The 16,860-nt window shown below is 47.6% G+C and overlaps 2 protein-coding genes across 5 annotated transcripts in view; one reads left to right on the top strand and one right to left on the bottom strand.

Moving 5' to 3' along the window:
• The window catches only part of FTO (FTO alpha-ketoglutarate dependent dioxygenase), a 280,792-nt gene extending 274,029 nt beyond the window's left edge, over positions 1–6,763 (bottom strand). Inside the window, exon 1 of the mRNA XM_040410711.1 lies at positions 6,692–6,763. Coding sequence (XP_040266645.1) covers positions 6,692–6,733 — 42 coding nt within the window. The 5' untranslated portion in view covers positions 6,734–6,763. The remainder of the gene's footprint in view (positions 1–6,691) is intronic.
• Positions 6,764–6,900: 137 nt separating this feature from the next.
• Positions 6,901–16,860, top strand: part of RPGRIP1L (RPGRIP1 like) — a 156,464-nt gene continuing 146,504 nt past the window's right edge. For all 4 annotated transcript variants that reach the window (XM_040410712.1, XM_040410713.1, XM_040410715.1 and 1 more), the window contains exons 1-2: positions 6,901–7,031; positions 12,133–12,206. In XM_040410712.1, the coding sequence (XP_040266646.1) occupies positions 12,140–12,206 (67 nt within the window). In that variant the 5' untranslated portion in view covers positions 6,901–7,031; positions 12,133–12,139. The remainder of the gene's footprint in view (positions 7,032–12,132; positions 12,207–16,860) is intronic.

A 16,860-nucleotide genomic window follows, 5' to 3' on the forward strand; every position in this document is an offset into this window, starting at 1 on the left:
GAGTCGTCGGAACTGCCCGCTGGATCCGCCGATCTGGATGTGACTGAAAGCATTTGTGAGACGTATGCGGATGCGGATCCGTCTCACAAATGCATTGCAAGAACGGATCCGTCTCTCCGCTTGTCATGCGGACAGACGGATCCGTCTTGTATTTTTTTATTTTTCACATTCAGGCAAGTCTTTCGTTTTTTTCGACTGAGATAAATCCGTAGCATGCTGCGGTTTTATCTTTTGCCTGATCAGTCAAAACGACTGAACTGAAGACATCCTGAACGGATTGCTCTCCATTCAGAATGCATGGGGACATACCTGATCAGTTCTTTTCCGGTATAGAGCCCCTGTGACGGAACTCTATGCCGGAAAAGAAAAACGCTAATGTGAAAGTACCTTTAATTATATTAAAATTGATTTTATAAATTACTTTGTTACAAAAATGCTCCAGTTGTCTAATATCCTCTTTACTTTCCACTATAATGGCGCCCCCTGATGTTTAATCTGTATAGTAATCTGCATGTCCACCTACTGATGCCACCAGCTATATCTACTGATAGAAGCTGTGACAGTTCAGGCTCATTCACACGACTGTATCTATGTGTCCACATCCGTTCCGCAATTTTGCTCAACGGATTGGGACCCATTCATTTCAATGGGCCGCAAAAGATGCGGACAGCACACTGTGTGTTGCCTGCATCGGTACTTCTGTGTCTAAAAGAGAGGGAATGTCCTATTCTTGACAAGAATAGTCATTTCTATCACAGGGCTGGCCGCACACATGGACAGTATATGTGTTTTGCGAATCCGCAATGTTCCCTGAGCTGTCATAGGGAGAGACCTGCGCCAATGGGAACAGCACCCACCACCCCCTGGGCTGCCCAGCTGAGGGCACCTGCAGCAAGGAATGGGGAGATCTCCAGGTGCTGTGAGGTACGGGGCTGCTCCTAGCTGGAAAAGATATTGCCATGCACTATATGATGTCCGATTTTCATTATTTACATAACCCCTTTATTGGATACGACGTTTCCATATAATTGATGACTGAGATAGATATTGTACTATTGGGCTGTGGGGGGGGGGGGGGGGGCAAGCTGGTGGCACTGGGGGGGGGGGGGGGGGGGACTGATGCACTTGGGCTGATCACACTGGGGAAACAAAGGGTTTTGGGGACTGACGGCAGGGGGTCTGATGAGTTTTTATAAAGGTAAACAGTCTATTAATTCATTTTTTCCTATTAGATTACTCGATCAATCGTAAAAAAATTATCGACAGAATACTCAATTTCTAAAATAATCCTTTACTGCAGCCCCAGCCCAGAAATGAGATCATTTAGAAGACAAGGAATAACAAGTATATAAAAGTCGAGGTCAACCTCAGGACTACGTGATCTCAAAATGTTATTGACAGCAAGCCAAGGAGAAATGACACGGGGGCGCAGATCAATACCTCGTTTCAATGTAACAAGCTCCCGCACATATGAAGTGCGTCCCCTCACCGCTCCAAATCACACCGAATAATTACTGTGGAGAGAAATGGTAGCCTCCAGGTAACGGCCCTGATGAGATGAGGGTAAAGGTGACCAAAATCTACCGCACAGATGCATTAAAGCCGCGGTATTATTAGTGTATATTTATGACCCTGTTATTGAGACGAGAGCAGCAGAGGGGGGCGCCTCAGCAGGCGACATAGATCTTAGTACATAACATGTGCCCTCTCCTGTCCTGCTCTGTTAAAGGGGTTGTTCAGATTCAGAGCTGAACCCGGACACATCCCCGTTTTGACCCAGGCAGCCCCCCTAATATGAGCATTGGTCTCCCTCAACCTGCCCTCTATCTCGCAGGGCGGGCGCTGTCTGTTTACATTTTTACACTACTAGGCGGAGGCTTCCTCCTAGCAGTGTTCCCGGTGACATCACCGGCACTGATGGGCGGGCTTTAGTGCTGCCCTAGCCCTTTTACAGTCTAGGGCAGCGCTACAGCCTGCCCATTAGGCCTCATGCACACGGCCGTGTTCCGCAGCAGAGAGCGGTCCGTGGTAACTCGGCCGGGATTCCTTCTGACAGCAGGAGCGCGCGGCGTCATTGGTTGCTATGACGCCGTGCGCTTCATGCCGCCGCTGCTGTACAGTGATACACCCGTATGATCTATACATCACTGTACAGCAGCGGCGGCATGAAGCGCACGGCGTCATAGCAACCAATGACGCCGTGCGCTCCTGCTGTCAGAAGGAATCCCGGCCGGGTTACCACAGACCGCGGAACACGGCCGTGTGCATGAGGCCTTAGTGCGGGTGACATCACTGGGCCTCACTGCTAGGCGGAAGCCTCTGCCTAGCTTTACCCATGGAGAGCCCAATATGTCACCCGATCTCCAAAAAAAAGCTCCGATGCTCATATCAGGGGGGCTGCCTGGGTGAAAACGGGGATATGTCCGGGTTCAACTCTGAAGCCAGACAACCCCTTTAAAAGAGTTGTGTCAGAAAACATATTCTATAGTTTTCAAACCAGCACCTGGATCTGAATACTTTAGTAATTACATGTACGGTAATTAAAAATTTAATATAACCAGTGAGCTATTTAATAAAATGTATCTGTATAGCGCCACCTGCTGTTTGTTCTTTGCCTTATTTCTTGTCCATCTCACTGAGCTGGTCGCACATGCTCAGTTTAAATTTTCAACTGCCACCAGCCATATGTTCTGTTAGAAGCTGTGGCAGATACAGGGAGAGAGCTGCATCAGAAAGGACATGCCCCCGAGCTGCCCGGCTGAAGAGAATCTAGCAGAGCAATTGGAGCAGTGAATGTGGAGATCTCTGGATCCATGTGAGGTACAGGGCTGGTTCTAGCTTTGTTCAAAAGGTATTTGCGTGTACTATATGATGTCTGATTTTCATTTTTTTTTACATCAACCATGGGATAACCCCTTTAAGGGCTTGTTCACATTGGCGTCATGCTTTCGCTAATCATCATTGTTCAGCAGAACACCAAAACTGACTGAACCGATGAAGGACCAGTAATGATGCCCTGACAGACTCCACCGGGATGCGGTTTTCAGCGATATCTGCGACGGAACCTCCCATGCCGGTGTGAACGCCCCCCCTGAGGGAAGGATAAGAAGCAAAACCACTGAACCAAATGCAAATGACCAAGACTGATTCTGACTGTCTCTACACTCTCGCAGGGACAGTGCTCCATATGTGACTACTTCAGGACCACGGATTGTCAGGGACGTAGCGTGCATGTGGTGACATCATAATGGCTACCCGTGACTCTGGGTGGTCACATCACGAGTGGTGCAGGTTCTATAAATTGCTTGGACCAGGATCCACATGTGCCACAAAGCCGTGGGATCTGCACCAGCTACCAGTCCCGGTAAAGGTGGTGACCCATCTCAACATTTATATCACTAGCATATGCCACATATAAGTGTGTGTCCCGCCTCTAGGACCCACTCCTATCTCCAAAACAGAGCCCCTGAAGTGAAGGGAGAGCAACCATGCATGCATGACCAGCCTCCATTCATCGGTACCGGAGATCTGAATAGGGTCGCACCGGGTATCGACATCTTCACACTTTGATACCCGGTTTAGTTCAACACTGGAATTGGCATTTTTTAGATACTAAGAAGCGCTATTGCACAGCTTACCATCAGTACCTATCAGAGAACATGGCGCAAGCAAAGCCATGTTCTCATCAGCGGCCGCACAATGGAGAAGAGGGATAGCGTCCCTCCCCTCTGTGACCCGGCCACTGCCACCAATGAAATAACTGAGGGGCCCGAGTGTCAGGGAAAGAAGAGGAACAGGAGAGCAGGGGAGAGATACCATCACCGCGGTCCACACTGCTGGCCGTGCTGGATGCTCATAGCATAAAGGACCTGTGATGACATCATCACCATGTGACCAGTAACATCCACTTCTTACTGGTCACATAGCAATGACACCCTCACAGGTCCTTTATCCTACAACATCCAGGAGGATCCTGCTGCAGGTCAATGTGAGGCACCTGATCTTATTACTGTAGTACCTCCACGTGCCTCACATTAATAGGAACAGTGACCCCTTCATGTACCTCATATAATGGGCAACTGTCACAGTCCCTCAGGTGACTGATGTCAGGAAATCAAGGAGATTGCTGGAGCGTGAAGGAATCTAACAGCCTCCTTGATTTCTCTTGATTCAGAGTTGATAGGGTTAATGACCACTTCCCTTTTCTCAGCTGTTGCTCAGTGGTCATCACTTTAACCCTGTATAGTCCTACCCCACCGACTAAGAGGTTGATAGCTTCATTTGGGTTTGGCTGAGCTGGTGCGAGATCCTCTCTGGTGTTCCTGTTCTTCCATCTCTACAGATTTGTTTGTATTTGTTATATTCCCTGTGGTTGTATCTGGGCCTGAGACAGAGACTTCCATTCATCCATCTGGGGAGGAATAGGTTGTCTCTGGTCCTATACCTATTCCAGGACCTTATAGGGAGATAAGGGCCTAGGTATCCTGCATATGAATATTCCTACCTTCAGGGTCTATTCATATTGATAGTTAGGGCCTGGATTAGGGTTGTCTAGGAGGTGACCTGTTCCTTCCCTAGTTTCCAGGCCCAGTTATTGTTCCCCTTTCCTCCTGATCGTGACAGCAACATGGGGTTAATGGGTGAGGTACATGATGGTGTCATTGACTATTATTTTGAGGCACATGGAAGTTCAAAATTAATAACACCATGTGCCTCACAAGAATAGTGACCCAATCATGTTCTTCCTCCCATAATGGGCAGCATGGGGTTAATGTGAGATACTTGATGGGGTCACTTACTAATAATGTGAGGCACATAGAGGTCCACACTTGTAAAACCACGTGCCTCACAATAATAGTAACCCCGCCAACTACCTCCTTACATAGTGGACAACATGTTAATGTGTGAGGTACATGATGGGGTTACTTTCTATTGTGAGGCACGTGGTTTTACCAGTGCGGACCTCCATGTGCCTCACATTATTAGGAAGTGCTTCCATGCTGCCCATTATGGGAGGAGGTACATGATGGGGTCACTATTGTGAGACACACAGTGTTATTAATCTTGAACCTCCATGTGCCTCATATTAATGGTAAATGACACTATCATGTACCTCACCCATTAACCCGATGTTGCCCATGATATGAGGTCCACGATGAGGTCACCGTTCCTATTCAGGTGAGGCACGTGGTTTTACCAGTGTGGACTTCCATGTGCTTCACGTTATTAGTAAGTGACCCCATCGTGTACCTCACATTAACCCCATGCTGCCCATTATATGAGGAGGAACGTGATGGGGTTACTTACCATTAATGTGAGGCATGTGGTTCTATCAGTTTGGACCTGCCTGTGCCTCATACGGGTGCATTCACACGACCATGTGTATTTTGCGGTCCGTGTTGCGTCCTCTTTGTTCTGCGGACCCATTAGAACAATGCCTATTGTCCGCAAGTATCTTTTTTGCGGGACTGCGGAATGGCCATACGAATGCGCAAAAAAAATGCGGATTGGATGCAGACCAAAACTATGGTTGTGTGAATGGGGCCTAACAGTAAATAACCCCATCAAGTACCTCACATTAACCCCACGTTGCCCATTATGTGAGGAGGTATATGACGGGTTATTTGTTGGTATTAAGTATTGCAGTACTTTTCTTGGCATCAAAATCTAATCAATATTCTGGTATCGCGGAAAAACTCTAGTTCCGAAGATAAACAAGCGCTGGGCCCGACTATTTCCGGCAGACCTATAGAGGTGGAAGGAGAGGCGGCCGCGCTTGTGGCATATTCTATCCATACGACATAGATGCTAAGATGGGACAACCCCTGTAAGGCTAGTTTCATACTGTTGTTACAGATCCGGAAGGATAATCCAGTCACTGCCAGAATGCCGCCTGGCTGAAACTCGCCGTCTGTCCGATTCCCGGCTGGAACAGCCTGCCAGTAGGCAGTGGGAAACTAGCCTTAGTTTTCAGTTATTCCCTGTAGCGTGCATGACCCACGTATTCATACTCGGGGCACGCTCATCTCTGCGTTGGGGGCGTCCGCCAAAGAGTTTGTCAAAAGTAGCACTAAAAACATAAACACATTCTCCCAAAACGGAAACAGAACGGATCCCATTAGAGCCAATGGCATCTGTTCAGCTAGGTTCCTGTCACTGCCCTGATGGTAACGTGCCCCCGCCTGCAGCGTGTGCGCCGAAGGAGCTCCCGCAAGACTTCAATGCCTGGTCCTATCAGTCAGTGGTAGGGATGATGCATGGAGGGCGGTGAGCAGAGTCAATGGGAGAAACAAGGTGCAACAGCACCGCCCTCCTTGCTCCTGAGAACTAATTTGCATATTATAAAATATTAATTTTCTCAAATGTGGGAGGAGACCAAGACCATGATGTTCAGGTGTCCCAGGTAAGACGGTTTTATGTATATATTATATATATATATATATTAGACACAGACATGAGATTTATCAAAGCTGGTGTAAAGGAAAACTGCCTTAGTTGCCCATAGCAACCAATCGGATTCCACCTTTCATTTTTTAGCGCTCCTTTGGAAAATGAAAGGTGGAATCTGATTGGTTGCTGTGGGAAGCTAAGCCAGTTCTACTTCATGCCAGTTTTAATAAACCTCCCCCATAATTCCTTCACTTTCAGTGAGAGCTCAGCAGTACAGCGTGTCCATAAGGACCCCACACACCTTGTCTTCCTTCTCCCTGTCACTCGCTGCACTGCGCTTCATCCTCCACTTGCCTTCAAACCTTCCTCCCGCCTCCTCGCAGGGCATTGTGGGTCGCGTAGTTCACTGGCGCGGTTCATCCGCAGCGCCCCCACCCTGAAGAAACTACAATCCCGGCATGCACCGCGCCGCCAGCAGCGCTCCCATTCACAGACCGAGTAAACTTCCGACCGGAAGCGACGTTCGCTCTAGTGAACTGGCTGTAGCAACTGTTGCTGGGGAGCCGGGGGATGGACGCCGGGCGCAAGCAAACGGCCTGAGGGAAGCCAGAGAAATATTTATAGGACGACTGTACAGAAACGTAAGTCTCGTCCCCCTTTAAGGCAGTGAATATTTACAGCCCACTATTTGGGGTTGTTGCCCCCAAGTTTCTCTGCGAGAGGCTCTTCATCATGGCCTGTGTCTCTGGACGGGCCACTAGAGATGGTGGAGGAGTCATTGTGATTGAATTAGGTGTCTGGCTCTCAATTGATGACTATACTACAACCCCCAGTCTTTGATGGTGAGTGCATGCTGGGAGTTGTAGTATTACTGCTCTCTATGATCATTTCCTGTCAGACTGATAATCTCTAGAAGTGTAGTAATGGATATAATCCAGGATCTATGATCCAGAGGGAGGAGCAGCAGCTCTGGAGGACATAAGGCAGCCCTGCCTGAAATCAATTGGCTGTAAGGCGTCACCTCACCACAAGAACCCTATTATGACATAGGGTCCCACATCCCCCTGTATATGCCGGAGCAAGAAGGCCACCCGACATGACATGCTCCTCTCTTTGGTGGTATTGTAGGGGGGTTCAGCACTTTCAGGTACCCGCACAGATGACCTAATAGTTCTTCCACAGTGGACAAGTCGGGGATATGTCCTTAGCCACTTATAAGGGCTTTTTAATTTCTTGTTTTTTTAAAGGGTTTTTGCGAGACTTTTTAATAGATGACCTATCCTCTGGGGGGGTCCGACCCCTGAGACTCCCTCCGATCAGCTGTTTGAGAAGGCGCTGCAGCCTTTTTGCAGTATACCAAACACAGCGCCGTCCATTATCTAGTGGCTGTGCTTGGTATTGCAGCCTAGGCCCATTCACTTCTATAGGGGATGAGCCGCCCCTAGGCCTTGTGACCGATAAACGTGACATCTCATGGCTTAGGCTAAGGTGAGAGAAGACCGCGGCGCTTACAACTCTCTTTAATTTAAATGGGTTTTCCAGGCTTCTGGTACTGATCACATATCCTCAGGATAGTTCATCAATATCAGATCAGCGCGGGTCCAACACCCGACACCCCAGCCGATCAGCTGTTTGAAGGGAAGGCGCGCGCCATGCCGTAACCCTTCTCTCTTCCTACTCGTTGCTACTATGTCGAGCAGGATGAGAGAAGGGAGATGGCACGCGAGCACTGCGCCCACCTTCCCTTCTTACAGCTGACCCCCGCCGATGTGATATTGATGACCTATCCTGACCGATCAGCTGGACCCTGCAACCTCCAGGGCTGGACCTAGCACATTGAATGGGACAGGAAGTACAGCGCTGTTCAAAGTGTAGTGGCCACGCACGGTTACTGCAGCTCAGCTACCATTCACTTCAGCGCGCGCTTAGCTGCAGTTACCTGGCACGGCCACTACATTTTGAACAGCGCTGTTCTTCCGGCTCCTGTTCTAGTTCTGGCACCTGAGGCTGCAGAGAGCAGGCGGGCATCGGACCACCACAGATCTGGTATTGATGACCTGTGTGTGGAGCCTGAAAAAAACCTTTAATTTATATACAGTGGATATGAAAAGTCTACACACCCCTGTTAAAATGTCAGGTTTCTGTGATGTAAAAAATGAGACAAAGATAAATCATTTCAGAACTTTTTACACCTTAAAGGTCCATTCACACATCCGTGTGTGTTTTGCGGATCCGCCGATCCGCAAAACACGGACAGCGGCAATGTGCATTCCGCATTTTGCGGACCGCACATTGCCGGCACTAAGAGAATATGCCTGTTCTTGTCTGCTATTGCGGACAAGAATAGGACATGTTCTATTTTTTTCAGGATCGGAATTGCGGACCCGGAAGTGCGGGTCCACAATTCCGGATCGGGGCCGCACGTCGTGCGGCCCCATAGAAATGTATGGGTCCGCAATTCCGTTCCGCAAAATGCGGAATGGAATTGCGGATGTGTGAATGGAGCCTTAATGTGACCTATAAACTGTACCACTCAATTGAAAAACAAACTGAAATCTTTTAGGTGGAGGGAAGAAAACAAAAAAAAAAACTAAAATAATCTGGTTGCATAAGTGTGCACACCCTCTTATAACTGGGGATGTAGCTGTGTTCAGAATTAAGCAATCACATTCACAATCCTGTTAAATAGGAGTCAGCATACACCGGCCATCATTTAAAGTGCCTCTGATTAACCCCAAATAAAGTTCCGCTGCTCTAGTTGGTCTTTCCTGAAATTTTTCTTAGTCGCATCCCACAGCAAAAGCCATGGTCCTCAGAGAGCTTCCAAAGCATCAGAGGGATCTCATTGTTAAAAGGTATCAGTCAGGAGAAGGGGACAAAAGAATTTCCAAGGCATTAGATATACCATGGAACACAGTGAAGACAGTCATCATCAAGTGGAGAAAATATGGCACAACAGTGACATTACCAAGATCTGGACGTCCCTCCAAAATTTATTAAAAGACGAGAAGAAAACTGGTCTGGGAGGCGACCAAGAGGCCTACAGCAACATTAAAGGAGCTGCAGGAATATCTGGCAAGTACTGGCTGTGTGGTACATGTGACAACAATCTCCCGTATTCTTCATATGTCTGGGCTATGGGGTAGAGTGGCAAGATGAAAGCCTTTTCTTACCAAGAAAAACATCCAAGCCAGGCTACATTTTGCAAAAACCCATCTGAAGTCTCCCAAAAGCATGTGGGAAAAGGTGTTATGGTCTGATGAAACCAAGGTTGGACTTTTTGGCCATAATTCCAAAAGATATGTTTGGTGCAAAAACAACACTGCGCATCACCAAAAGAACACCATCCCCACAGTGAAGTATGGTGGTGGCAGCATCATGCCAAGGGGCTGGTTTTCTTCAGCTGGAACTGGGGCCTTAGTTAAGCTAGAGGGACTTATGAACAGTTCCAAATACCAGTCAATATCGGCACAAAACCTTCAGGCTTCTGCTAGAAAGCTGAACATGAAGAGGAACTTCATCTTTCAGCATGACAACGACCCAAAGCATACATCCAAATCAACAAAGGAATGGCTTTATCAGAAGAAGATAAAAGTTTTAGAATGGCCCAGCCAGAGCCCAGACCTGAATCCGATTGAAAATCTGTGGGGTGATCTGAAGAGGGCTGTGCACAGGAGATGCCCTCGCAATCTGACAGATTTGGAGTGTTTTTGCAAAGAAGAGTGGGCAAATCTTGCCAAGTCAAAATGTGCCATGCTGATAGACTCATACCCAAAAAGACTGAGTGCTGTAATAAAATCAAAAGGTGCTTCAACAAAGTATTAGTTTAAGGCTGAGTTCACACGAGCGTATCCGGATAAGGTCCGGATGCGTTGCGGCAAACCCGCGCGAGTAGGTACCTAATTGCAGTCAGTTTTGACTGCGATTGCGTTCTGTTTTTATCGCGCAATGCGTTTTGCACGCGCGTGATGAAAAACTGACTGTGTTACCCAGACTCGAACTTCTTCACAGAAGTTCAGGTTTGGGTTCGGTGTTGTGTAGATGTTATTATTTTCCCTTATAACATGGTTATAAGGCAAAATAATAGCATTCTGAATACAGAATGCTTAGTAGGTGGTCAATTGAGGGTTAAAAAATAAAAAATTATTAACTCACCTTCTCCTCTTGATCAGGTAGCTGCCGGTCTCTTCTTACTTCTTTAATCATGAGCTGCCGGCTAAAGGACCTGTGGTGACGTCAGATCACATGGTCCATCACCACGGTGATGGATCATGTGATTGGACCATGTGATGTGACGTCACCACAGGTCCTTTAGCCGGCAGCTCATGATTAAAGAAGTAAGAAGAGACCGGCAGCTACGCGATCAAGTGGAGAAGGTGAGTTAATAATTATTATTTTTTTAACCCTCAATTGACCACGTACTATGCATTCTGTATTTAAGAATGCTATTATTTTCCCTTATAATCATGTTATAAGGGAAAATAATACAGTGAATAGACTGTCATCTTAGCAACCATGCGTGAAAATCGCACCGCATCCGCACTTCATTGCGGATGCTTGCGATTTTCCCTCAGCCCCATTCACTTCTATGGGGCCTGCGCTGCGTGATAAACGCACAATATAGAACATGCTGCGATTTTCACGCAACGCATAAGTGATGCGTTAAAATCACCGCTCATCTGCACAGCCCCATAGAAATGAATCGGTCCGGATTCAGTGCGGGTGCAATGCGTTCACCTCCCGCATTGCACCTGCGCGGAAATCTCGCCCGTGTGAAAGGGGCCTAAGGGTGTGCACACTTATGCAACCATATTATTTTATTTTTATATTTTTTCTTCCCTCTACCAAAAAGATTTCAGTTTGTTTTTCAACTTCGAGTTGTACAGTCACATTTAGGGTCCATTCACACATCCATGTTTTGCGGACCGCACATCGCCGGGACTATAATAGAATATGCCTAATCTTGTCCGCAATTGCGGACAACAATAGGACATGTTCTATTTTTTTTCGGGAACGGAAATGCGCACCTGGAAGTGCGGATCTGGGCCGCACATCGTGCGGCCCCATAGAAATGAATGGGTCCGCAATTCCGTTCCGCAAAATGCAGAACAGAATTGCGGACGTGTGAATGGAGCCTAAAGGTGGAAAAAGTTCTGAAATGATTTATCTTTGTCTCATTTTTTTTTACATCACAGAAACCTGACATTTTAACAGGGGTGCGCAGACTTTTTATATCCACTGTATCATACATCATAATGAACCCCAATGGGTGTCTTAAAATGGGTTGCCACATTTCAGTCTCCATATTCCGGACCTGGCTGCATTGACGTTATATTTTCCAGTGATGTCCAGTCCTCCCAGCAGCTGATTATTATGGGGACCCCGGTTGCTGGACTCTCCTCCAAGGTTCCACTTCTGAAAAGGCATTGGTCACTGCACAGCCGCAAGGTCTGCACCTGCTGCACCCGACTGCGCTGCTTTAAAGACTAAGGGGCACATTTATTAAGACCGGCGTTTTAAACCTATATGTGGCGGTGGATCCGCCGGAGTTATAAAGAGGCGGATCCACTGCAACATGACGTGCGACAGAATCTGTGCCAGATATACGCCACGATAGGGGCGTATATTTGTTCGTTAATGACCCCCCCCTAAGTCCAGGGGGAATTGTTCTGGAATCATCACTGTTGTGTATAATACATCTTCATGTCTACTAAGCTGTGCTCTTCCTTTCTCACCCTCCAGCTTCACAATGGCCACCCCTGCAGATGAAACGGCAGCAGATCTCCCTGTGAGGGATTTCGGTCCAAGCATTTCAGGTTTTGGAATAAATCAATTTTTTTACTATTTTCAGAAACAACATTTTTTTAAATTTTTTTTTAGGCCCCTTTCACACGGGCGAGATTTTCGCGCGGGTGCAATGCGTGAGTTGAACGCATTGCACCCGCACTGAATCCCGACCCATTCATTTCTATGGGGCTGTTCACATGAGCGGTGATTTTCACGCATCACTTGTGCGTTACGTGAAAATCGCAGCATGCTCTATATTTTCACGCAACGCAGGCCCCATAGAAGTGAATGGGGTTGCGTGAAAATCGCAAGCATCCGCAAGCAAGTGCGGATGCGGTGCGATTTTCACGCACGGTTGCTAGGAGACGATCGGGATGGAGACCCGATCATTATTATTTTCCCTTATAACATGGTTATAAGGGAAAATAATATCATTCTGAATACAGAATGCATAGTAAAATAGCGCTGTAGGGGTTAAAAAAAATATAATTTAACTCACCTTAATCCACTTCATCGCGCAGCCGGCATCTCCTTCTGTCTTCATCTTAGCTGTGTGCAGGAAAAGGACCTGTGGTGACGTCACTCCGGTCATCACATGGTCCGTCACATGATCTTTTACCATGGTGATGGATCATGTGATGGACCATGTGATAACCGGAGTGACGTCACCACAGGTCCTGTTCCTGCAATCAGCAAAGAAGGAGACAGAAGAGATGCCGGACTGCGCGATCAAGTGGACTAAGGTGAGTTAAATTCTTTTTTATTTATTTTTTAACCCCTCCAGCGCTATTTTACTATGCATTCTGTATTCAGAATGCTATTATTTTCTCTTATAACCATGTTATAAGGGAAAATAATACAATCTACAGAACACCGATCCCAAGCCCGAACATCTGTGAAGAAGTTCGGGTTTGGGTACCAAACATGCGCGATTTTTCTCACGCGAGTGCAAAACGCATTACAATGTTTTGCACTCGCGCGGAAAAATTCTGCGTGTTCCCGCAACGTACCCGCACATTTTCACGCAACGCCCGTCTGAAAGAGGCCTTAAAGGGACAAATGGATTTTCACCCCAACATTTGCCTTTGGCAAGCTGAAGTGTTATTTATGTGACCCCAATGTCTGACAGATATTGAAGACCCATCCTCAGGATAGGGAGTTCGGGACCCCCACCAATCAGCTGTTTGAAGGGGTCCAGCTTCATCCTCTTCAATGTACAGTGTAAATATAGCTTCCTCTCCCATTCAGCGGAATGGAATGAAGAGCTGTAATTACTGTCACGCTCTAATGTGGGAGGGAAACCCCACACAGAACATAAGAGGGAAAGGGGAAAGGAGATCGGGCCTGAAAAGCCACAATAGCAACACCTGGAGGTTAAGGGTGTGGCCGGTACCAGAAACAACAGACTCCTATTGATCCACAAGGTAAACATGTCAAATCAAACCATGAGTTGCCAGTCTCCAAGATCTCCTGCCACTCACTGTCGCGGGGACGTTCGTATGATTTGGTACGTCCGTGACCATTACACTATACAAAGTAGACTGCTGGGGATGGGTAATCAATATCTGTAGTCCAGACAATCCCTTTAAGTCTCTCTCTGCCCATACACTGTCAATAGCCGTTCCTCCATTTCTTGACGATTGGACACGTGTCTTCCTTTGGGCGAGGGGTAAAAGCTCTGGCAGCTCCTCATCTCCTGTGGAAACAAAGGATCGAGTACTTTGTAATCTACCATGCCCGATTCTTCTTTTCCTGACATCTGCTGTCAGGGGAGCTCCAAAATCAATAGGTTCAGATAATACACTGCTCAAAAAAATAAAGGGAACACAAAAATAACACATCCTAGATCTGAATTAATTAAATATTCTTCTGAAATACTTTGTTCTTTACATAGTTGAATGTGCTGACAACAAAATCACACAAAAAAAAAAAAATGGAAATCAAATTTTTTAACCCATGGAGGTCTGGATTTGGAGTCACCCTCAAAATTAAAGTGGAAAAACACACTACAGGCTGATCCAACTTTGATGTAATGTCCTTAAAACATGTCAAAATGAGGCTCAGTAGTGTGTGTGGCCTCCACGTGCCTGTATGACCTCCCTACAACGCCTGTGCATGCTCCTGATGCGGTGGCGGATGGTTTCCTGAGGGATCTCCTCCCAGACCTGGACTAAAGCATCTGCCAACTCCTGGACAGTCTGTGGTGCAACGTGACGTTGGTGGATAGAGCAAGACGTGATGTCCCAGATGTGCTCAATTGGATTCAGGTCTGGGGAACGGGCGGGCCAGTCCATAGCATCAATGCCTTCGTCTTGCAGGAACTGCTGACACAATCCAGCCACATGAGGTCTAGCATTGTCTTGCATTAGGAGGAACCCAGGGCCAACCGCGCCAGCATATGGTCTCACAAGGGGTCTGAGGATCTCATCTCGGTACCTAATGACAGTCAGGCTACCTCTGGCGAGCACATGGAGGGCTGTGCGGCCCTCCAAAGAAATGCCACCCCACACCATTACTGACCTAATGCCAAACCGGTCATGCTGGAGGATGTTGCAGGCAGCAGAACGTTCTCCACGGCGTCTCCAGACTCTGTCACGTCTGTCACATGTGCTCAGTGTGAACCTGCTTTCATCTGTGAAGAGCACAGGGCGCCAGTGGCGAATTTGCCAATTTTGGTGTTTTCTGGCAAATGCCAAACATCCTGCACGGTGTTGGGCTGTAAGCACAACCCCCACCTGTGGACGTCGGGCCCTCATACCACCCTCATGGAGTCTGTTTCTGACCGTTTGAGCAGACACATGCACATTTGTGGCCTGCTGGAGGTCATTTTGCAGGGCTCTGGCAGTGCTCCTACTGTTCCTCCTTGCACAAAGGCGGAGGTAGCGGTCCTGCTGCTGGGTTGTTGCCCTCCTAAGGCCTCCTCCACGTCTCCTGATGTACTGGCCTGTCTCCTGGTAGCGCCTTTATGCTCTGGAACCTACGCTGACAGACACAGCAAACCTTCTTGCCACAGCTCGCATTGATGTGCCATCCTGGATAAGCTGCACTACCTGAGCCACTTGTGTGGGTTGTAGACTCCGTCTCATGCTACCACTAGAGTGAAAGCACCGCCAGCATTCAAAAGTGACCAAAACATCAGCCAGGAAGCATAGGAACTGAGAAGTGGTCAGGTCACCACCTGCAGAACCACTCCTTTATTGGGGGTGTCTTGCTAATTGCCTATAATTTCCACCTGTTGTCTATCCCATTTGCACAACAGCATGTGAAATTGATTGTCACTCAGTGTTGCTTCCTAAGTGGACAGTTTGATTTCACAGAAGTGTGATTGACTTGGAGTTACAGTGTGTTTTTTAAGTGTTCCCTTTATTTTTTTGAGCAGTGTATATACATATATATATTATATAAAGCGGAGTGTATGTGTGTATGTCCGCTAAAGGAATCCGCACCGTCGCATTTACAATTGCGAAATTTGGCACACAGGTACATCAGGTGTCTGGGAAGGTTTAGACTGGGTATCAGCTCTCTAGCATGTACCGTTCCTGAGATATTTCCAAAAAATGCAAATATGGCACTGTCACATGACCTACATTAGCCAATAGAGGCGTGCAGGTCTTTCTCCTCATATCCCAACTGCCATACACTGTCACATGACCCTTATCATCCAATAGAAGCTTGCAGGCCCTTAGTCTCCACATACACACAGTTTTGCACCAGGTTTCCATAATAACCCAGTCATTTTTCTTCACTGCTGTCAGCTTTAAAGGGGCAGGGCGCTGTGGATGACACTGTTAAGGGAGCGGAGTGCTGTGGAGGGTACAGTTAAGGGGATGGTCCGCTATGAAGGTCAGTGTTAAGGGGCAAAATGCTGTAGAGGCCACTGTTAAAGGGACGGGGTGTTGTGGAAATCACTGTTAACGGGGTACTGTGGAGGTCACGGTTAAAGGAGAGGGCTGCTGTGGAGGTCTCTACTAAGGGGGCAGGGAACGGTGGAGGTCACAGTTAAGGGGATGGTCCGCTATGGAGGTCAGTGTTAAAGGGCAGGGCGCTGTGGATGTTATTAAAGGGGCAGCGGAATACTGTGAGGTCACTGTTAAGGGATTGGGGTACAGTGGAGGTCACTGTTAACCCCTTAGTGACCACTAATATGCCTTTTTACTGACATAAACAAAGGGGGTTTAAGACAGATAGCTGGTGTTAATCCATGATTATATGTACCCAAAATGGTGCATTAAAAACTATAACTTGTCCTGCAAAAAATAAGGCCTCATAAGAGTATATGGATGAAAAAACAAAAAAGTTATAGCTCTTGGAATGCAATTTTGAAAAAAATATGCATGGTCACAAAAAGGTTAAGGGAGCGGGGTACTGTGGCAGTCACTGTTAAAGAGGCCGTCGCTGTGGAGGTCTCTGTTGAGAGTGGCGGGAATGGTGGAGGTCTCTGTTGAGAGTGGCGGGAATGGTGGAGGTCTCTGTTGAGAGTGGCGGGAATGGTGGAGGTCTCTGTTGAGAGGGCCGGGAATGGTGGAGGTCTCTGTTGAGAGGGCCGGGAATGGTGGAGGTCCCTGTTGAGAGGGCCGGGAATGGTGGAGGTCTCTGTTGAGAGGGCCGGGAATGGTGGAGGTCTCTGTTGAGAGGGCCGGGAATGGTGGAGGTCTCTGTTGAGAGGGCCGGGAATGGTGGAGG

This window comes from Bufo bufo, chromosome 10 (genome assembly GCF_905171765.1).
Source record: "Bufo bufo chromosome 10, aBufBuf1.1, whole genome shotgun sequence".
NCBI classification, from domain to species: Eukaryota; Metazoa; Chordata; class Amphibia; order Anura; family Bufonidae; genus Bufo; species Bufo bufo.